At 41.7% G+C, this 23575-nt stretch overlaps 1 protein-coding gene across 1 annotated transcript; it reads left to right on the top strand.

Annotated features, from left to right (window-relative positions):
• Window positions 1-3295: 3295 nt before the first annotated feature.
• LOC127345225 (F-box protein At5g07610) lies at window positions 3296-4707 on the top strand. Its single transcript, XM_051371670.2, has one exon. The coding sequence runs from the start codon at window positions 3431-3433 to the stop codon at window positions 4511-4513; it is 1083 nt and encodes a 360-aa protein (XP_051227630.1). The 5' UTR covers window positions 3296-3430; the 3' UTR covers window positions 4514-4707.
• Window positions 4708-23575: the final 18868 nt, after the last annotated feature.

Below are 23575 nucleotides of genomic sequence, written 5' to 3'. Positions count from 1 at the left end.
GCTGCACACGGCTCCTGATGGTCGCTCGGGATATTTTGTGCCAGACTGGTTGGCGACATACTAGAAGGCTATGTTGATTTCTAGTCATAGTATGTTTGTTTCTTTCGATGGTTGATTATTGTATCGATCTTCGGTGATGCGTGAGTTGTAAACGATATTTCCTTGAACCATATTTTAATAAAGGGCCGTGTGCATCGTTATGATGCAGATGCCGGGGTTTACCCCCATTTCGAAAAAAATAGATTAGGATTAAGTTTAAGTTTTATTTAGGTTTAAATTTGAGATACTTTTGTATAAATTTCGTATGAATTTCGGTTCTAAATATCATTCGAACATTCAAATTCTATCGGGGATGGCGTATGGGGCACGCCGGTGTGAGAGCAACATCCCCAAATAGAGCATGCTCTGCCGGCGACTCCCATACGGCAGTACCGACGTCGCTTCCGGCGACTATATGAAACGCACCGGTGGAGATGCTCTTAGGCACGTTTGATTGATTGATTGGTTTTGCTTTGGTTGACACGCCTTTCCCAACCTTCAGTCGGCATCACTACCGGCCATGTGCCGTGTGATGTGCACGGCAGCAGGTGACGAGTGAACGCCTCGCACTGTACCAGGAATGGAATAGCAGGGCAGCATGGCAAAGGAACGTTCAGGCACGGTGCTCACATCGATGCATCATGTCTACGTCGTCGCGTTGTACCAAACTCTGTTGGGGCGGAAAGGAGAGTGATGGAGTGGCATCCACACAAAAAGCAGTGTGAGCGCGTAGCTGATGATAGACAGCACTCAAGGGCTTCATTGCTTGCTCCACCGGGCAACCCCCACCGACCAATCCGTTGCTAGCTCTCACTAATCTCAAAGCAAGGTTGGCACACACATATTTTCTTTACAAAAAGCCTACCCTAAAAAGGAAGAAACGTCGTTAATCACCAAGCTCTAGTGGCTACTAGTGGAAGCCATGTCGTGCGACCCAGTCATCGAGATTCCTTGGCCGGATTGCTCGGCAGTCACTGCTCGAACTTTAGCGCGCGAAAGCCGTTACTTAACGTTGGCGTCCAAGCAACAGATATCTCAGCGTTTGAAGCGCGTGACATGATCAAACATTCCATCTCAGATAGTAGCTCCAAAAAAGGATGAATTAATCATTCAAATCCCTGCCTGCTGCCTCTGTTTGTTTGCTTGTTTGTTTCTGGTTATCTGAAAGAGGAGGATATGCATGTACTGTAACTGTATGTAGGCTAGTTGCTACGTCGTCTGACGATGTAGGCGTCCCAAATGGCACTTTCCAAATGTTTACGTGGACGCCTCACCGCATATGCGTTGCCGGCGAACTCATGGACGGGTTGCTTGAACGCATGTCCAAGCAAGTAAGCACCAGGAAGACATCGTTTGCGTCATGTATCGTGTAGATTTTACCACACGGTTTCCTTCTCCTTTTGACAATCTATCGCCCGCGCACTGCCTCATCTCATGATTGCACTTCACAGCACGACACTTAGTTAACCCTTTCGGTCGTTTTTTTTTTCTATACCGAGATGATCGTTGCTTATGTCTGAAACAAGAGTGGCTGGAAAAGCGAGGTGTGTCTAATTCAGTTAGAGCAATTTCAATAGTGCAGCCGGGTGCTGGCTATAAGGTCAGCTATAGTCAGTTTATAGCTAACTTGTACAATAGTTGACTTTAAGGATTGATAACTTTATGTGTAAAAGGCCCACCACACATACTCACAAAGTCGCATGAAGACGTACAAGAATTTACTCTGTTGTGTAGCTCTCTCATCTCTCTTCTCTCTCCACTTCTCTCTCATCCACCTAAACAAAACAACACTATTTTAATTCTTATAGCCTGCTGAGTCAGCCTTATTGTACTTGCTCTTAGGCATCTTTTCCCTTTTGTCATTTGTGACATGCGCAGTGCGGCGCAAATGAAATCTGGATAACCTTCCTTTTCAGCAGTATGGTAGTATGATTCCTCTAAACGATGTGAACCTGGCGTCCAAGATTCCTCTCGTGAGGTAACGAAATCAGCAGTGACGGCGGAAGTTAAACGGCACGGCAACCAACGCCGGCCGCATGTACAAGGCGACCATCCTGCATGCGACGCCCATACATTAGACCATCTCCGTCTCGCCGACCAAATAGACCCAGGCTGCGTAGTAATCGATATGTCACACAACTAGTATCCCTCTACTTTAATGCGACTAGAGGGACTAGAAAATATAAAACCTGTTTAGTACTCCATTTATAAGGTCCGTCGCGCGCCCCAACCGACAGCAGTAGATTAGGGGGTTAAGTTTAAGTTTTATTTCTACTGGCGTTGAAGCGGGCTATGTCCCTCTTCGCTGTCTCCAATGCCTCTACCTACGCCACCGCTTCTTCCATCTTTTGGTTCTCCGCATCGACCTCCTCCCATTGGCTCCGCCTCACCTCCACCACCGCCTCTCGCGCCTAGCAGGCCGCCACCTCCCATGAGCCATAAATCGTGTCGCGTCTGGTAGTTGTGGACGGCCCCTTGATTTTGACCCTCATGTCCACCATGGCCTGCCGCTTAGCACCCATGAGCTGGTGGGCAGACTCGTCGCAGTGGATGGTCTCGAATGATGCAACAAGCAGCTGCTTACATTGACCTCTTCATCAAAGTCCTCTGGGCCGTCGATGTCGTCCTTGTCCATCTCCATCTTGGCCGCAGGCTCCTACACTTCCGCATGTGTCTATGCTGCGGCATCCCTTATGAATGTCATTGCGTCGAGCACCACAGCCTCCGCCACAACCCCCATCCCCTCACCGCTCCAGCCAAACGCCGCCTTGTGGTACTCATCTTGGATTTTCCCTATCCTAAACAAATCAGGGGAGGACAAAACCCTATTATCTATCCATTGTCCGACGCAAACAAACCAAAAGTAACTATTACACCTTTGGTCCTACACCCGGTCACATGACTGGCAAATTGTAGGACTAAACATTCACGTGATGAACGAGTTGTAGGACAAAAGGTGTTATTAGCTCAAATCAGAATTTTTTTTGTCAACTTACAGTAGGGCAAAAACCCTAAATCAGAATAAATTAGAAGAACCATGTGGTACACGGGGTGAGCAACTAAACAGTTATTATACAAAAAAGAAAAAATCAGAACAAGGTGCCTTAGACACGACACCGCCACTACCTGAAATTAATTTCAGATTACAAGCATAACTGCAATTAATTCAGGAGAGCAGACAGTGCTACCACGGAGGTCGTGGATCGTGGCGCCATCGAAGGCTCCTGCTTTCGTGGACGGAGAAGCCGAGCCTTCGGCCTTTATAAGTACCGCGCGACCTGTTTTCGTGGCCATCGTCAATTGATCCTGCTTCTGCGGTCAGGTGTGGTGTGCAGGTCGCTAGCTAGTGTGTCGTGTACTCTTGCGAGGAGGTCACTACCGCCGGAAAAAGATGGACGGCGAAATGGGCGAGGACGTGCTCAGTGAGATCCTCGTCAGGCTCCCGCACAAGTCGCTGGCGCGGTTCCAGTGCGTGTCCACCAACTGGAACGCCCTCATCGCCGCCGACTACCTCCGCCGCAGGCTCCCGCTCATCACGTCCGGCGTGCTCTTCCACGACGCGCCACGGGATGGCGTCGGGAGGCAGGCGTACACGTACGCCTGCGCCTTGCCATCCTCATCCTCCGGCGAAACGGGCAACGGCGGCGTGGCGGAGGCCGACGACATGGGCTTCTTCCCGTACCACGGTACCTCGAGCATCATCGACGGCTGCAACGGCCTAATCCTCTACTACTCATCATCACCGCAGCCGACGTTCCACGTGGTCAGCCCAACGACGCGGCGCTGGGCGGTGCTCCCGGCGCCGAGGAAGAAGACGCTGCTCTCCGTCCTGTCCTTCGACCCCTGCGCGTCCCCGCACTACAAGGTGGTGTGCTTCACCAGGTGGCTGCCGCGCGGCGCGTCCGTGGAGGTGTTCTGCTCGGAGCGCGGCGCGTGGCGCGAGCACGACAAGCTCGACTTCGGGCTCGACACCGACGCCATGTCCGCCACCATGCACTGCTTCGGCGGCGCCGTACACGTGCTGGCCTACTCGGGCCACGTCGTCCGCATCGACCTCGCCACCATGGCGTGCACGGTCACCGCGCTCCCGGCGCCCGTCAGCTACCGTGCGCGCGCGGGCCACTGCCGGGACCGCCTCCGGTACGCGTCCAGCGACGGCTCGCGCCTCAAGTTCTGGGAGCTCGTGGACGCGAGCAGATCAGAGTGGGCACTGAAGCACGAGCTGGGGATCAATGACCTCGTCCCCGGTGGCTCGTCCCTGCAGGCCACCACTGCTCCGACCTTCCTGTTCATGGCGTTCCACCCGGACAGGGAGGTGGTGTACCTGTGGACGCCCGGGAAGCTCGTCGCATTCAACATGGAGCAGAGGCGCGTGGAGGAGGAGCGGGTGTTCGGGTCGGCCAAGGAAGGCGCGCAGCTCATACAGATCTGGCTCTTTCCCTTCTCCCGCCATCTCGCCAGCTGCTTGGCCTGATTGGCCCGGCCACCACACTGGTCACGGGGCGAAAGGGCTTCGCCTCTGTGCGCGTCTCGTCCGTTTGTGTGGGATCATGTATACGAAACTAGCATTGTGGCCCTCGCAATTGCGAGGGCATCATCTTTAATGTGTCAAAAGTGTGTGTGTGATAATTCAAAATTTTATGGATCAGTTTTTTACTATAGGAACAATTTTCATGGTTTTTGCAAGATAAAAGTACAAGTATTTTTTAGTTATTCGATGGCATTTCTCTTTGATATTTGAATTTTGATACCCAGACCATGTCAAGCCAGATTATACAGCTATGTAACTATTAATATCTTCTTAAAATCATAGCAATATATTTTAGATCTAACTATCAAAACAATTAGGGTGATGTATCATCTCAATTTTAGGACTCATCTATCTTGATTTTGGTTGGTATATAATAGATAGATAGATACATAGATAGATATGGCGGGAGATCGGTATTTTTCTTAGAAACACTCAAGACTCTTCAAGATTTAACCATAAAATGCTTGCACTAACTCTGTGCGCGCTTACCCAATATTTGCATAGATCATGTATTCTCATAAAACCAAGTCGATTATCAAAATTACAGAAATTAATAGATTCTTGTAACCGGTACAGATCATGCAATTTTTGCCTAATTTTTTCATATCCGTACTAACATTAAATATGCCGTTATTTTCTAAAAGATGTTGTTAATACACCAACGATGCTCCGTAAGATGTTTTTTAAATCGACTTATTAAAATTGTAGATATGCTAAAAGAAGCTGCACCAACAGCCCTATGAAGATAGGCCTTTACCATAGACCGTGTCCAAGTGGGATATTCACTTTAGGTAATAGGAGCATTTGCACCCGTTATGTGAATCAATATTTTGAAGTGTCAAAAAATTCTAAAATAAAATTTTCCATGTATATCTACACTTTTTTTTTTGTTCGTACACAAGTTTTTTTTAAAACAAATAAAAAATTTGTGGCTCCTATAAAAAAAGACAAATTTTGATGCTATAACAGGACTACGTAGAGGAATTTTTTTTTGTCTTTTATGTACACGCCACATAAAATACTATTTCTCCACCAACAAAATTATATCAGAATTTTTTAACATTTTTAAAATTAATGGAAGCATTTGCTCCTATGAGCCAAAACGTCACCTCCATGTCAAGTTTGTTTTCCACGTTTTATCTAGACAGTGTCACTTTTTATGTTAACATTTTATCTCGTACAACCATAGGGCATGTCAAGTCTGTCAAATCGAGCTACGTCCAACATTACATGACATCTTTCGATAAATCCTAGCCTTATATTTCAGATATAACTATTAAAATAAATTTAGATGATGTGATTTTATAAGTATATAATAATAAATCTTTCCGTTCAAAGGTGACAATTTAAGCGCTTTAGCTAGCTAAGTTAATGCATCACATCTTTTTTTTTCTGGACGGACTGAGCTATTCATAAGGACATAGCCATAAGCTAGTGCATCGTATCTATTTTTCTGAACAGAATGAATAGGCCTTCCCATTTTTAACGGATCTGTTTTCCGAACGGACTCAGCCATATATTGTTTTTTTTCTGAACTGACTATACTATTCCCATGGGCATCTTTCACGGAAATAATTCGCTGGACTTTTTTTTTATTCGCCGCTGGACATTAATTCATACGGGAGTCTACACGTATGAAAGCACATAACTTGCTAGATATTTATCGTGTCAACCAGGGAATTACACGGTTACGTTACTAATAATCTTACATTAAATCTCAGCCATAAAATTTAGATCTAACCATTAAAATAATTGAGATGATGTGGATTAATGTGGTGTCTCTGTTTTAGACATCCGTATTTTGCTTTTAGTATATAATAGATAGATAGATTGTATTTTGGTCAGGCTTGACCGTTTGCCTCTAGGTGTCTTGCCGGCCCGACGCATTTTAACCAGCCAGACGAAAAAGGATTTGTTTTACCAAAGTAGTAATATTTAAAATAAATTAGCCATACAAACTGCGAAAATAAAAGTTTAAAATACGATTATTATTACATTTAAACATAAAAATAGATAAATAGATTTGTATGTGTCTCATGTAGTCAGCAAGATGTTTTGTGCATCTACCAAATATCCTTTTTCATGTATTCGCGTTTCTCCGATTTGTCGTCGTGGTGAACAAACAGATACCGTCGGTAGACTTAAGTTGGAGCCAATGTGCCCCGGGGGATCTGGAGGAGGGGGAGATGAAGAACACATACACACGGTGACACAAGGTTTACCTAGGTTCGGGGCTCTCGTGAGGAGGTAACACCCTTACTCCTGCTTATCTGCGATGTATAAGCACAATATGAGAGCTACAATGATACTCCTCGAGCTGTATGTGAGAGGTTGAAGACGGAGTGATATCGCTAGATCAAGCAGCCTCCCGTTCAAGGAAGTGCCACCTCTCCTTATAAAGAGAGAGGTAGCTTACAAGGGAAGGAGCCCTACCATGGACTGATCGTGGGAATCTTTGCTTACGTTGAGCTCCCGTTGGACCGTAGCTTTGACCTTGGCTCATGATGTCCTTCCCTGTTCTGGCTTCTAGCACTGTGGAGCTGACCATCGTTGCTCTTTATGCACTGTAGCACTTTTCATCATCGTCGTGCTCTGACTTCTGTTGGAACCTAGCGACGCTCTCATCATGAGGATATCCTCCGTATCTCCTCCCCGTCTGTAGCGGCCTGAACGAATCTTTGACTCGAGGACCAGCATATGACCGTTAGCCCTATGTCGGACTCATATCCCGGTTCCATATGACCATGCCGGATATTCATCCTTCGTCCTTGAAGTCATGCTCCGACATACCTTGATCTCCTCCGGCTTAAGGCACCCCGGTAACTTCATTCCAGTATACTTATGCTAGTATTTCGGTTCGTACAATCCGGCCGACCTTTAATCCAGTCATCACATATTAAGCGATAACAACACTTATCCGGCTTACTCACCCAAACTGGTAATTAATCACATAACTTAAGCATAATAGCCATGCTCTTGATCTACCGGGGGTTTATCCCCCCGACAATCGCACACAATTCATCTTTGAAGAAGAGTTCATAATATATTTGGGCTTAGATTGGAGGGGAACCAATTAATGAAACATGGTTTTCTTTCCTTTTACAAAAGACCATTAATAATATTTGGGAATGAGTCGGAAGAGCACCAGTCAAATATGGTTTCCCCTTCCTATTGCAAAAATATCGGCGTTAACTTCACACTACATACATATATAGGGCCTAATAAAGTTGGCAATAACTATGTCATGTACTAAACGTCTTCCTCGTCATGAGGAGACGTAGATGACACCGGTGTTAAATGCAGAAGGTAAATTCTCTAGATATACAACTAAGTTAAACGTCTTCCTCGTCATGAGGAGACATAGACGACACCTTTCGCGAACCGACTTGTTTTTCCCTAGAAACTACTATATATATGATCCCGGGGGGTTTCGTCGAGGCGACGGTGGCGTAGATCAAAAACACAGAAACAAAGAGTCAGAAGGCTCTCGCCTGTGGAGATCGGGGTGGGGGGACTCTGCCGAAATCGCCTCCGGTGGACTCCTCCCCCTCCAGTGAAGGCACCAACACCATCTTCATCAACATCTACAGCAACTCCTCATCATCCCTCTCCGTAATCTCTTGGCAAACACAATGTATGGTGCAATATATTGATGATTTCCCATGATCTATTGTATCTCTATGTTGATGTTTGAGTAGTGAATTGTTCATGTCAATTGTTATATAGTTTGTTGTTGGTTTCATACAAGTATTTGTTATCTTCTATGATGATCTTATGTCTTGATATATGAGTGCACATGTATGTCAAGGGGATGCATAAGATTATCACCGTTGCATGTTGACAGGATGAGGGATAGTAGGAGTGATAGAAACCTGGTCCCGATTCTTAGATGCATGTTAACGGGGGGGGCAATAATGGGGACCTTTAAACTTACAGTGATGGTTGGACATTCTTATATGCATGTATTAATGATTCATTTCTTTGCTCGTGAAAATAGCCTTATGACCAATCACTAGGGGTGTACTTGCACATGTATATGGCTACACCTATCTATGGCTCCTACCTAGAATAAGCACTAAAAAGACTACAAAGAACTTCACTAATTGTGACAACAACACAAATGAAACAACAATTTTCCTGAACACTTATTCTCGCGAGTTACTCCACTCCATTTCACTTCATTTCATTGCATTTTACTTTGCTGCACTTTACTTGTCTTGCATTTTACTTCTTCCATTTTAATTTCAACATTTATAGATTCTAGTAAAACCTCTACACACACACCATATCTTCTAGCTTTGCATAGAAGGCCATATAAATGGGTTATAGAGCTTGATACGTCTCCAACGTATCTATAATTTCTTATGTTCCATGCTACTTTTATGATGATACTCACATGTTTTATACACACTTTACATCATTTATACGCGTTTTTTGGAACTAACCTATTGACGAGATGCCGAAGTGCCAGTTCCTGTTTTCTGCTGTTTTTGGTTTCAGAAATCCTACAAAGGAAATATTCTCGGAATTGGACGAAAACAACGCCCAGTATCTTATTTTTCCCGGAAGCTTCCAGAGCACCGAAGAGGGGCCAGAGGGGAGCCAAGGGGGCCCCACCCCACATGGCGGCGCGGCCAAGGGGGGAGGCGTGCCCCCCTACTGTGTGGGCCCCCCCAGGACCCCTCCGACTCCGCCTCTTCGCCTATAAGACTCCTCGTGACCTAAAACTTCGACACCAATAAGCCACGATACGAGAAAAGTTCCAGAGCCGCCGCCATCGCGAAGCCAAGATTCGGGGGACAGAAGTCTCTGTTCCGGCACGCCGCCGGGACGGGGAATTGCCCCCGGAAGGCATCTGCATCGAAACCACCGCCATCTTCATCGCCGCTGCTGTCTCCTATGATGAGGAGGGAGTAGTTATCCCTCGAGGCTAAGGGCTGTACCGGTAGCTATGTGGTTAATCTCTCTCCCATGTACTTCAATACAATGATCTCATGAGCCGCCTTACATGATTGAGATTCATATGATGAGCTTTGTATCACTATTAATCTATGTGCTACTCTAGTGATGTTATTAAAGTACTCTATTCCTCCTCCATGATGTAATGTTGACAGTGTGTGCATCATGTAGTACTTGGCGTAGGTTATGATTGTAATCTCTTGTAGATTATGAAGTTAACTATTACTATGATAGTATTGATGCGATCTATTCCCCCTTTCATAGCCTGACGGTGACAGTGTGCATGCTATGTTAGTACTCGGTATAATTGTAATGGTCTATCATGCACTCTAAAGGTTACTTAAATATGAACTCCGGATGTTGTGGAGCTTGTTTACTCCGGCTTGAGGGAGCTCTTGTAGCCCTACACAATGAATGGTGTTTGTTGTCCAACAAATCTATTCAGTTATGTGATCAATGTTGAGAGTGTCCACTAGTGAAAGTATGATCCCTAGGCCTTATTTCTAAGCATTGAAACACAGTTTCCAACAAGTTCTGTTACATGTTTGCCTGCTGCCATCTTTATTTCAGATTGCAATTACTACTTACAATCATCCATATTGCTTGTATTTCACTATCTCTTCGCCGAACTAGTGTACCTATACATCTGACAAGTGTATTAGGTGTGTTGGGGACACAACAGACTTCTTGTATCGTAATTGCACGGTTGGTTGAGAGGGATATCTTTGACCTCTACCTCCCTGAGTTCGATAAACCTTGGGTGATTCACTTAAGGGAAATTTGCTGCTGTTCTACAAATCTCTGCTCTTGGAGGCCCAACACTGTCTACAGGAATAGAAGCGTGCGAAGACATCAAGCTATTTTCGGGCGCCGTTGCCGGGGAGGTAAGGTTAAAGGTATTCACATCCTCCGACTTCTAAGCTATTTCCTAGCACTGTTGCCGGTGTGTGAGTGCTCGAAGCTATTTTCTTTAGATCCTGCAATTGCATCTTTTTGTTTCTTGTTTTTCACTAGTTAGGCATAATGGAAAATAACAGTGAGCTTTTTAATCTATTTCCTGAGTTAAGACATGGATTGTTCGATGCGAAAATTAAAAAACATATGGAACCTTATTTGCATGCTAGTAGCAATGATATTAGTATGAACGTTTTGAACACCATTGTTGCTAATGCTATGGAAAATTCTAAGCTTGGGGAAGCTGGTTTTGATGAGCATGATATTTTTAGTCCCCCAAGCATGGAGGAGAAAATTTACTTTGATGATACTTTACCTCCTATATATGATGATTACAATGATGACTATCATATTTTCAGTCCACCTACTATTGAGGAGAAAATTAATTATGTTTACAATATGCCTCCTATATTTGATGACCATGGTTATGAGAATAATAATGATAGCTACTTTGTTGAATTTGCTCCCACTACAATTAATAGTAATGACTATGCTTATGTGGAGAGTAATAATTTTATGCATGTAGCTCATGATAAGAATGTTTCATGTGATAGTTATATTGTTGAGTTTGTTCATGATTCTACTGAAAGTTATTATGAGAGAGGGAAACATGGTTATATGCATCTTAATAATATTAAGTTTCCCCTCTCTATGCTGAGAATCTTGAAGTTACTCGTGTTTTATCTTCCTATGCGTGTCACTTTGCTCCTCATTAATTTATTTGTGTACAAGATTCCTTTTCATAGGAAGTGGGTTAGGCTTAAATTTATTTCATACTTGCTTTTCGATGCTCTCTTTGCTTCAACTCTCGTTCTTATGTGAGCATTATTAAAATTACTGAGCCCATCTTAATGGCTATAAAGAAAGCACTTCTTGGGAGATAACCCATGTTTTTATTTTACTACAACAATTTTGTTTTATATTTGAGTCTTGGAAGTTGTTAATACTGTAGCAACCTCTTCTTATCTTTATTTTATTGCATTGTTGTGCCAAGTAAAGTCTTTGATAGTAAGGTTGATACTAGATTTGAATTACTGCGCAGAAACAGATTTCTTGCTGTCACGAATTTGAGTAGTATTCTCTGTAGGTAACTCAGAAAAATATGCCAATTTACGTGCGCGATCCTCAGATATGTACGCAACTTTCATTCAATTTGAGCATTTTCATCTGAGCAAGTTAAGTGCCCCTAAAAAATTCGTCAAATCTGTTTTGACAGATTCTGCCTTTTATTTCGCATTGCCTCTTTTGCTGTGTTGAATGGATTTCTTTGTTCCATTAACTTTCAGTAGCTTTGTGCAATGTCCAGAAGTGTTAAGAATGATTGTGTCACCTCTGAACATGTGAATTTTTGATTATGCACTAACCCTCTAATGAGATTGTTTTGAGTTTGGTGTGGAGGAAGTTTTCAAGGGTCAAGAGAGGAGGATGATACAATATGATCAAGAAGAGTGAAAAGTCTAAGCTTGGGGATGCCCCCGTGGTTCATCCCTGCATATTTCAAGAAGACTCAAGCATCTAAGCTTGGGGACGCCCAAGGCATCCCCTTCTTCATCGACAACTTATCAGGTCACCTCTAGTGAAACTATATTTTTATTCCGTCACATCTTATGTGCTTTACTTGGAGCGTTTGTGTGTTTTATTTTCGTTTTGTTATCTTAGTTCTCTGAATAAATATGATCCTATCATGCTTGTGTGGGAGAGAGACACGCTCCGCTCGTTCATATGAACACTGGTGTTCTTAGCTTTACTTTTAATGTTCATGGCGAAGGTTGAAACTGGTTCGTTCATTGTTATATGGTTGGAAACAGAAAATGCTACATGTGGTAATTTGTATAATGTCTTGAATAATTTGATACTTGGCAATTGTTGTGCTCATATAGATCATGTTTAAGCTCTTGCATCATGTACTTTGCACCTATTAACGAAGAACTACCATAGAGCTTGTTGAAATTTGGTTTGCATGATTGGTCTCTCTAAAGTCTAGATATTTTCTGGTGAGGTGTTTGAACAACAAGGCAGACAATGTTGAGTCTTATAATGCTTGCAATATGTTCTTATGTAAGTTTTGCTGTACCGTTTCATACTTGTGTTTGCTTCAAACAACCTTGCTAACCTAAGCCTTGTATTGAGAGGGATTACTTCTCGTGCATCCAAAATCCTTGCGCCAAAAACTATGCCATTTGTGTCCACCATACCTACCTACTACATGGTATTTCTCTGCCATTCCAAAGTAAATTACTTGAGTGCTACCTTCAAAATTTCATTCCTTTGTCTTTGCAATATATAGCTCATGGGAAAATAGCCTTAAAAACTATTGTGGTATTGAATATGTACTTATGTATCTTATTTCTTATAAGTTGCTTGTTGAGCGGTAACCATGTTCCTGGGGATGCCATCAACTATTTCACCTTTGTTGAATATCATGTGAGTTGCTATGCATGTTCGTCTTGTCTGAAGTAAGGGTGATTTATCATGATCAAATGGTTTGAAGTATGCATATTGTTAGAGAAGAACATTGGGCCGCTAACTAAAGCCATGATCCATGGTGGAAGTTTCAGTTTGGACAACAATCCTCAATCTCTTATGAGAATATTATCTGTTGTTGAATGCTTATGCATTAAAGAGGAGTCCATTATCTGTTGTCTATGTTGTCCCGGTATGGATGTCTAAGTTGAGAATAATCAAAAGCGAGAAATTCAATGCGAGCTTTCTCCTTAGACCTTTGTACAGGCGGCATAGAGGTACCCCTTTGTGACACTTGGTTGAAACATATGTTATGCAATGATAATCCATGTAAATCCAAGCTAATTAGGACAAGGTGCGGGCACTATTGGTAATTTATGCATGAGGCTTGCAACTTATAGGATGTCTTATACATAACACATATGCTTTATTACTACCGTTGACAAAATTGTTTCTATGTTTTCTAAATAAAAGCTCTAGCACAAAAATAGTAATCCATGCTTCCCTCTGCGAAGGGCCTTTCTTCTACTTTATGTTGAGTCAGTTTACCTACTTCTTTCTATCTTAGAAGCGAACACTTGTGTTAACTGTGCATTGATTCCTACATACTTGCTTATTTGCACTTATTATATTACTTTGTGTTGACAATTATCCATGAGATATGCATGTTGAAAGTTGAAAGCAATTGCTGAAACTTATATCTTCCTTCGTGTTGCTTCAATGCCTTTACTTTGAATCTATTGCTTTATGAGTTAACTCTTATGCAAGTCTTATTGATGCTTATCTTGAAAGTACTATTCATGAAAAGTCTTTGCTATATGATTCAGTTGTTTAGTCATTATCTTTACCATTGCTTTGAATCACTTCATTCATCTCATATGCTTTACAATAGTATTGATCAAGATTATGATAGCATGTCACTTCAGAAATTATCTTTGTTATCGTTTACCTACTCGAGGGCGAGTAGGAACTAAGCTTGGGGATGCTGATACGTCTCCAATGTATCTATAATTTCTTATGTTCCATGCTACTTTTATGATGATACTCACATGTTTTATACACACTTTACATCATTTACACGCGTTTTCCGGAACTAACCTATTGACGAGATGCCGAAGTGCCAGTTCCTGTTTTCTGCTGTTTTTGGTTTCAGAAATCCTACAAAGGAAATATTCTTGGAATTGGACGAAATCAACGCCCAGTATCTTATTTTTCCCGGAAGCTTCCAGAGCACCGAAGAGGGGCCAGAGGGAAGCCTAGGGGGCCCCACCCCACATGGCGGCGCGGCCAAGGGGGGGGCGCGCCCCCCTACTGTGTGGGCCCCCCAGGACCCCTACGACTCCGCCTCTTCGCCTATAAGACTCCTCGTGACCTAAAACTTCGACACCAATAAGCCACGATACGAGAAAAGTTCCAGAGCCGCCGCCATCGCGAAGCCAAGATTCGGGGGACAGAAGTCTCTGTTTCGGCACGCCGCCGGGACGGGGAATTGCCCCCGGAAGGCATCTCCATCGACACCACCGCCATCTTCATCGCCGCGGTTGTCTCCTATGATGAGGAGGGAGTAGTTCTCCCTCGAGGCTAAGGGCTGTACCGGTAGCTATGTGGTTAATCTCTCTCCCATGTACTTGTAGGGATTTGTTGCATAGAAAACAAAAAAATTCCTACCGCGAGAACGCAATCCAAGCCAAGATGCAATCTAGAAGATGGGAGCAACGAGGGGATGAACGAGACTAACCCTTGAAGATTTCCAAAGCCTATAAGAGTAGGCTCTTATTGCTGTGGTAGACGATCACTTGCCGCTTGCAAAAGCGCGTAGAAGATCTTGATCACAGTGCCACGATCGGGCAGCACCTCCGTACTCGGTCACACGTACAGCTCGATGAAGACACCTCCTCCTTGTTCCAGCAAGCGGGGAGATGTGGTAGATGAGATCTAGTCCAGCAGCACGACGGCGTGGTGGTGGTGGAGAGTTTGCGCGGACAGGGCTTCGCCTATTCGCGTTGGGTGGAAGAAACTAGGCAAAAGGTGGAGCAAACGGAGCAAACGACCGCGGAACAAAAATCTGATTTCTATTTCTGCGTCGTGTCCCGGCCTCAGCTTTTATATCCACGTCCACAACCGACTATGGCGGCTTGGCGTGCGATCCAAGCACACGGCCGGCCGACCGTACAGCAGCTGAACTGCTGCTTGGCCCGTGCGTACACGGCCAGCACATGACTTGCTGGCCTTGGCCGCTTGCTCGCGTGAGGCCATGCATTGGCCCTTGGCCTTTGCGTGAGCGTGGCCGGCAGGCTGCCCACTGGCCGTACCTTGCCTTTTCTTTTGCCTCTTTTATTTGATAGTTTGTCTGCATGAGCTACATATTGGCCCATTAGCAAAACTTCTCATAGACTACTTTTAGCCCCACATTTATATCTATTAAATAAATTAATATTAATATTTACTAATTCAAGTAATTAATAAATCATTAATCGTCTTCCCGGAATAATTTCGTTACTCTCCAAAACTATTTCTTTAATCCCGAAACTACCCCTAGCAACATCGCAACCTTAAGTGTGTCACCCTACGGTTCGAGAATGTGCAGACATGATCGAGACTTCTCTCCGACCAATAACCAATAGCGGGATCTGGAGATCCATAATGGCTCCCACATATTCAACGATGACTTAGTGATCTATTGAACCATTTACATACGATACCGATTCCCTTTGTCTCGCGATATATTACTTGTCCGAGGTTTAATCATCGGTATCTCGATACCTTGTTCTACCTCGTCTCCTGACAAGTACTCTTTACTCGTAACGTGGTATGTGGTCTCTTATGAACTATTCATATGCTTGCAAGCCATTTAGACGATATTCCACCGAGAGGGCCCAGAGTATATCTATCCATCATCGGGATGGACAAATCCCACTGTTGATCCATATGCCTCAAGCTCATACTTTCCGGATACCTAATCCCACCTTTATAACCACCCATTTACGCAGTGGCGTTTGATGTAATCAAAGTACCCTTCCGGCATAAGTGATTTACACGATCTCATGGTCGAAAGGACTTGGTAACTATGTATCGAAAGCTTATAGCAAATGAACTTAATGACGTGATCTTATGCTACGCTTAATTGGGTGTGTCCATTACATCATTCACATAATGACATAACCTTGTTATTAATAACATCCAATGTTCATGACCACGAAACTATGATCATCTATGAATCAACAAGCTAGTTATACAAGAGGCTTACTAGGGACTCCTTGTTGTTTACATAACACACATGTATCAATGTTTCGATTAATACAATTATAGCATGGTATATAAACATTTATCATAAACACAAAGATATATAATAACCAATTTATTATTGCCTCTTGGGCATATCTGCAACAGTCTCCCACTTGCACTAGAGTCAATAATCTAGTTTACATTTGTAAAGATATAACACCTTGACCTTCTGGTGCTTTATCATGTTTTGCTCACGGGAGAGGTTTTAGTCAATGGATCTGACATGCTCAGAAACGTATGTATTTTGTAATTCATTTGCATCTCAACGCATCACTCATTTCCAAATGAGTCGGCATTAAATATGTTTGATCTTCTGGTGGAACCTTAATTCCGCGGTCTGAAATATGTCACTAATATTGTCACACACAATATAGCTTCAAAGTTCTGACTGCTTCGAACTACACCAAGTTCTCAAAGAACCTCTTGACTTTAACATCCTTTGTCATTGTCAAAACAATGACATACTCTGCCTTCTTTTGTAGAATCCGTCATAATATTTAGAACTCTTCTAAATCTAGCATAAACAACTTCTAGCTCATTGTGCTACCTTTTAAACAACACTTAGTCTAATTTGAGATTGAAATTTTATTTTCATATGTGACAAAAACAAATATTGGTGCAACACCTTACAGCGATTTGTTTGCCATTTCTCCATACAAAACTATATATATATCCTTGGTTCTTCTTAAGTACTCAAGAATATTCTTACTGTTTTTCAATGATCATCACATGAATCATTCTGGTACATGCTCATAACATTTTTAAGAGTACGTGATATCTGATTGTGTACATATTATTTGTGATCTATAATCACTCATGTGTTTTTACTCATTGAGTGTCAGATACACTCAAGTCTTGTAAAAACTTCACATGACAAGAACATTTTCTTAATATTTCTATATTGAACTACTTCAATATCCATTCTATGTACTTTGACTTAAACTTATTATGTGTTTCAATCTATCTTCATAGATCTTGACACTAAATTTGTTTCAGTCCATATCTTTTCATTGAAGTTAATTTCTCAATGAAACCTTTTTAATCAAGTATATAATTACATCATTTATAACCAACTATATGTCATCTACATAAAGTATTATAAATATGTCTCAGCACTCCCACTTAATTTCTTGCAAATGCAAGCCTCTTCATCGTTTCTGATGAAATCAAAAACTCTTTGACTATTTCATCTGGTGAAGATTCCAACTCCGTGATACTCACTTCATCCAATTGAAGTTCGTATACCTATCTAGTATTCTATGGACTAGCAAAACAATTGGTTGTATCTTGTATACACCTTTAATACACACTTCTGTTAAGTAGTGTATTTTGCCATCCTACTAGCATATCTCATAAAAGAAATATGTAGTGATTACTAGAATAATCCACATAGACTATAAGCATTGCTACGGAAGATCTAATCTTATCGTAGTCAACTCTTTGAACTTTGTCGTAAACAACTTTTCGACAAGTTGAGCTTCTTCAAGGATATTTCATCCAAGTCCATCAATTTTATAGATCCATTTACTTTCAAAAAGTATTCATCTATCTTGGATTTCATGGCGTATAGCCATTTTAACGGAGTCAGAGCCCATCATAACTTCTTTGTTTGTAGTTGGTTTATCATTGTTCAAAATCAATCCTTTGTCCACAAATCATTTATTTGATCACAAAGTAAACCATACCTACAAGGTTCAATATGTACTTCGATCTCCATGGCTAAAACACTTTGTAGTCATGGGAGCCATGATCGTCGTGGTCGCTTCCGGAACCAATTTTCCGATGCTGCGCTACTCTGATCATTATGCTCAGGTTCATAAACCTTATCAAGTTCTATTGTCCTCCCACTCAAATACTTCGCTAGAAAATTATTTCTTGGAAATAAGCAAGTAACATTAACAAACACTTTTGTCTTTTACTTCATAGTGGAAAGAATTCCCTATCAATTCTTTGGGATAACCAACAAAGACATTCATCCGATTTTGGTTGTAAACTTATTTACTTATGCTATGCATACCAAAATTTAAGAAAAGACTATTAGGGTTCATACACATGCCATAACTCGTATGGTGTCATTTCTACGGATCATGATGATGCTCTATTCAGTGTAAAAGCGGTAGTCACTAAAGCATAATCCACAAAAATATAATGGCGTCATAATATTTTATCTCATCATTAATCCAACAAGGTTTGGATACATCTCTCGGATACTATATCATCATTATGATACTCCAAGAAATGTGAGTAGTAGAACAATTTCATGACTCTCTTAGATGTTTGCTAAAACTCGTAATTCAAATATTTTCACCATGATCCAATCATAGATATTTGACTTTTCTATTACGATGATTTCCACTTCATGCTGAAATTTATTTGAATCCATTCAAATGTTTCAAACTTCTTCCTTATTGAATATATCCACATATATACTCAATTCATTGTTGAAAGTTTTCATGAAGTAGAAGAATCTCCCGCACGTACACAACTATGCCCAGTGAACCACATATATCATTATGTATGTTTTCACTAAGTTAGTTGCCCGTTCAACTCTTGGCCTATGAACGGTATTTCAGTCATTACTTTTTAGAAAAGATTTTGCAAGCGCCAAACGATTCAACAAATCAAATGACTCCAAAAATCCATTTGCATGGAGTTCCTTCATGCGTTCCTTTCTAATATGACCTAAATGGCGGTTCCACAAATAAGTGGAATTCAAATCATTTGCCTTATGGCATTTTAGCGTCAGTATTATGTGTGTGTGTTTCACCATTAAGATTTATAATAACTTATCCATCGTATATGGAGTAATGTCATAATTTGAACAACTCATTGTTTTTATATGACCAGAGCAAAATAACAATTATTAAGTTCTTTATTATAAATTCTAAGGGCTAGATATAATGCCAACGACGAACATAATAACACTTTATTTTTGTTCCAGACGTGCATTCCTATCATATTCCTTGTCAGTCACTTAGGCCATTGTATTCTTTTATTTGTTTTGTATGACACTTCATACCAACCAATATGGTACAAATACCCAAGAATTTCATTGTGAGATCTAACTAGGAATACAACCATAACATGTATATCATTTATATACACCTGAGCTAGACATTCTAGTCTTTTCTTTCTTTCTGCCAATAATCTTTTGTAGTTTCTCTTTTAGCTTTCCTCATTATTCAGAAAAACACATCAACTTCAATAACTTCTTGGTTTGTTGGTCAAATACCAATAACCTTGAGGTTCTTACTTTGAAGTTGATCATCATATGTCAAGTGTTCCGGATTTCACTATTAGTAACCTTGTAATATGATGAACAATTTTACTCATAATTTTATCCATTGTATCATGATGACTTTCTGAGACCATGTCTGTACATGCTAGGCTCGTAAAGTTTTAACCTTAGTATTCGCATATGCAAATCTGGCTTGCACCCGTTGTATGCACACGTAGAATCTATAACACCCGATTATCACGTGATGCTTCGAAACGACGAGTCTTAGCAACGATGCATACTAAGGACGATCACTTCATGGAGATGCGAATATCGTTAGTGCCCCAATAGTTGGAGGATTGGGACGCCTTGCGTCTTCAACCTTCGTACATTCCCATAAAACTTATGAGTTTATGTAGTCTCACCAAATTATATTCTATCATCTTGCAATAAGGTCTTAGATATCACATATATCTCATACCTTGATTATTTTTGAAAACTAAATTTTCAGCTCCTTACTTTTCAAACATATTTGAACTTTCAAGTTTCACGGAGACAAGATAACTTTAGGTACTAATTGAAACCATAGTTCTTTGAATCAACAATGTGAGGTTTACTAAAAGTTTGCAATAGAACTTAATCAATTCTTGATTCTTTAACAATACGGTACCAATCCGTAAAGTTTCTTGTCAGATTTTAATAGTATTTCTATCTCAATAACAAGACTAGCGCATGGTAGAAAGCGGATGCCAATACTACAAAAATTAATTCAAAATACTACACAGACTATGTTTATGATAATTAGTTCATGTTTTAATCTAATTACTAATGAACTCCCACTTAATACAACATCCCTCATAGTTGTTAAGTGGTACACGATCCAAATCCACTACACCAAAACCGATCATCACGTGAGATGATGTAGCTTCAATGGTGAACATCAACATGTTGATCATATCATCCATATGACTCGTGTTCAACCTTTCGGTTTCCGTTGTCCCGAGGCCATATCTGTACATGCTAGGCTCGTCAAGCAAACCCAAGTATTCCGCGTGTGCAACATGGCTTACACCCGTTGTATATGAACGTTGAATCTATCACATCCGATCATCACGAGATGCTTTGAAACGACGATCTTTGGCAACGGTGCATACGAGGGGAGAACACTTTATTATCTTGATATTAATGTGAGGGATCATCTTATAATGCTACCACCGCGTTCTAAGCAAAATAAGATGCATAAAGAATTAACATCACATGCAATTCATATGTGATATGATATGGCCCTTTTGTCTTTGCGCTTTCGATCTTCATCTCCAAAGCACGGACATGATCTCCATCATCAACGGGCATGATCTCCATCATCGTCGGCGTAGCGTCAAGGTCCATGGCGCCGTCTTCATGGTTGTTCACCTCATGTAGCAACTATTACAACTACTTTGAAATACTACTCAAACTGAAATTTAAATACAACCATAAGGCTCCTGCCGGTTGCCACAATACAATAATGATCATCTCATACATATTCATCATCACATTATGGCCATATCACATCACCAAACCCTGCAAAAACAAGTTAGACGTCTCTAATTTGGTTTGCATATTTTACGTGGTTTAGGGTTTTCGAGAGAGATCTAATCTACCTACGAACATGAACCACAACGGTGATACTAATGTTGTCAATAGAAGAGTAAATTGAATCTTCACTATAGTAGGAGAAACAGACACCCGCAAAGCCTCTTATGCAATACAAGTTGCATGTCGAATGAGGAACAAGTCTCATGAACGCGGTCATGTAAAGTTAGTCCGAGCCGCTTGATACGTCTCCGACGTATCGATAATTTCTTATGTTCCATGCCACATTATTGATGATATCTACATGTTTTATGCACACTTTATGTCATATTCGTGCATTTTCTGGAACTAACCTATTAACAAGATGCCGAAGTGCCGATTCTTTGTTTTCTGCTGTTTTTGGTTTCAGAAATCCTAGTAAGGAAATATTCTTGGAATTGGACGAAATCAACGCCCAGGGTCCTATTTTGCCACGAAGCTTCTAGAAGACCGAAGAGTCAACGGAGTGGGGCCACGAGGTGGCCAGGAGGGCAGGCGGCGCGGCCCCACCCTTGGCCGCGCCGCCCTGTCTCCTGGGCCCCTCGCGTCGCCCCCTGACCTACCCTTCCGCCTACTTAAAGCCTTTGTCGCGAAACCCCCAGTACCGAGAGCCACGATACGGAAAACCTTCCAGAGACGCCGCCGCCGCCAATCCCATCTCGGGGGATTCAGGAGATCGCCTCCGGCACCCTACCGGAGAGGGGAATCATCTCCCGGAGGACTCTACGCCGCCATGGTCGCCTCCGGAGTGATGTGTGAGTAGTCTACCTCTGGACTATGGGTCCATAGCAGTAGCTAGATGGTTGTCTTCTCCTCATTGTGCTTAATTATCGGGTCTTGTGAGCTGCCGAACATGATCAAGATCATCTATCTGTAATTCTATATGTTGTGTTTGTTGGGATCCGATGAATAGAGATTACCATGTTATGTTGATTATCAATTTATATCTATGTGTTGTTTATGATCTTGCATGCTCTCCGTTATTAGTAGAGGCTCTGGCCAAGTTTTTGCTATTAACTCCAAGAGGGAGTATTTATGCTCGATAGTGGGTTCATGTCTCCGTGAATCTGGGGAAGTGACAGAAATCTCTAAGATTATGGATGTGCTGTTGCCACTAGGGATAAAACATTGGTGCTATGTTCGAGGATGTAGCTACTGATTACATTACGCGCAATACTTAATGCAATTGTCTGTTGTTAGCAACTTAATACTGGAAGGGGTTCGGATGATAACCTGAAGGTGGACTTTTTAGGCATAGATGCATGCTGGATAGCGGTCTATGTACTTTGTCGTAATGCCCAATTAAATCTCACTATACTCATCATAATATGTATGTGCATGGTCATGCCCTCTTTATTTGTCAATTGCCCAACTGTAATTTGTTCACCCAACATGCTATTTATCTTATGGGAGAGACACCTCTAGTGAACTGTGGACCCCGGTCCAATTCTCTATACTGAAATACAATCTCTTGCAATCTTTGTTCTCTTGTTTTACGCAAACAATCATCTTCCACACTATACATCTAATCCTTTGTTACAGCAAGCCGGTGAGATTGACAACCTCGCTGTTTCGTTGGGGCAAAGTACTTGGTTTGTGTTGTGCAGGTTCCACGTTGGCGCCGGAATCCCTGGTGTTGCGCCGCACTACATCTCGCCGCCATCAACCTTCAACGTGCTTCTTGGCTCCTACTGGTTCGATTAAACCTTGGTTTTGTACTGAGGGAAAACTTGCCGCTGTACGCATCACACCTTCCTCTTGGGGTTCCCAACGGTCGCGTGCTGTACGCGTATCAAGACTGTTTTCTGGCGCCGTTGCCGGGGAGATCAAGACACGCTGCAAGGGGAGTCTCCACATCGCAATCTCTTTACTTTGTTTTTGTCTTGCTTTATTTTATTTACTACTTTGTTTGCTGCACTAAATCAAAATACAAAAAAATTAGTTGCTTGTTTTACTTTATTTACTATCTTGTTTGCTATATCAAAAACACAAAAAAAATTAGTTACTTGCATTTACTTTATCTAGTTTGCTTTATTTACTGTCTTGCACTCTATATTAAAAATACAAAAAAATTAGTTACTTTTGTTACCATGTCTAGCTCTGAACCTGTTACTTCTTCGCCTGAAGAATTATTCTTCACTTTTAAACAAGGGGATGAGGAGAGTTTTAAGGATGCTTGGTCTAGAATTTTTACTTCTTATCGTAAAACTGAACCTCAAATGACTCTAAGTTTGCTCCTTAGTAATTTTTATTTTGGTCTTATGATTCGCTATAGATATGCTTTGGATGCTTTAGTGGGAGGAGATTTCCTTCATTGCAATGGGGATCAAGCTTTTAATGCCATAAAGAAGTTGGTTGCATCACATGATTCAGCTAATAACTTTGATTCAGCCCTTATTAGCATTTATAATAGATTAAACAATCTCGAGATAAGTACATCTCGCTTGGATGACAACTATCGCTATGTTCGTAATCGTCTTGAACAAGTTTTAGTGAACTCTGAACTTTCATTA

Source organism: Lolium perenne, chromosome 3, assembly GCF_019359855.2.
Source record: "Lolium perenne isolate Kyuss_39 chromosome 3, Kyuss_2.0, whole genome shotgun sequence".
NCBI lineage: Eukaryota > Viridiplantae > Streptophyta > Magnoliopsida > Poales > Poaceae > Lolium > Lolium perenne.
Note: the sequence above shows the minus strand (reverse complement) of the source record. Positions and strands in the feature narration are given on the sequence as shown.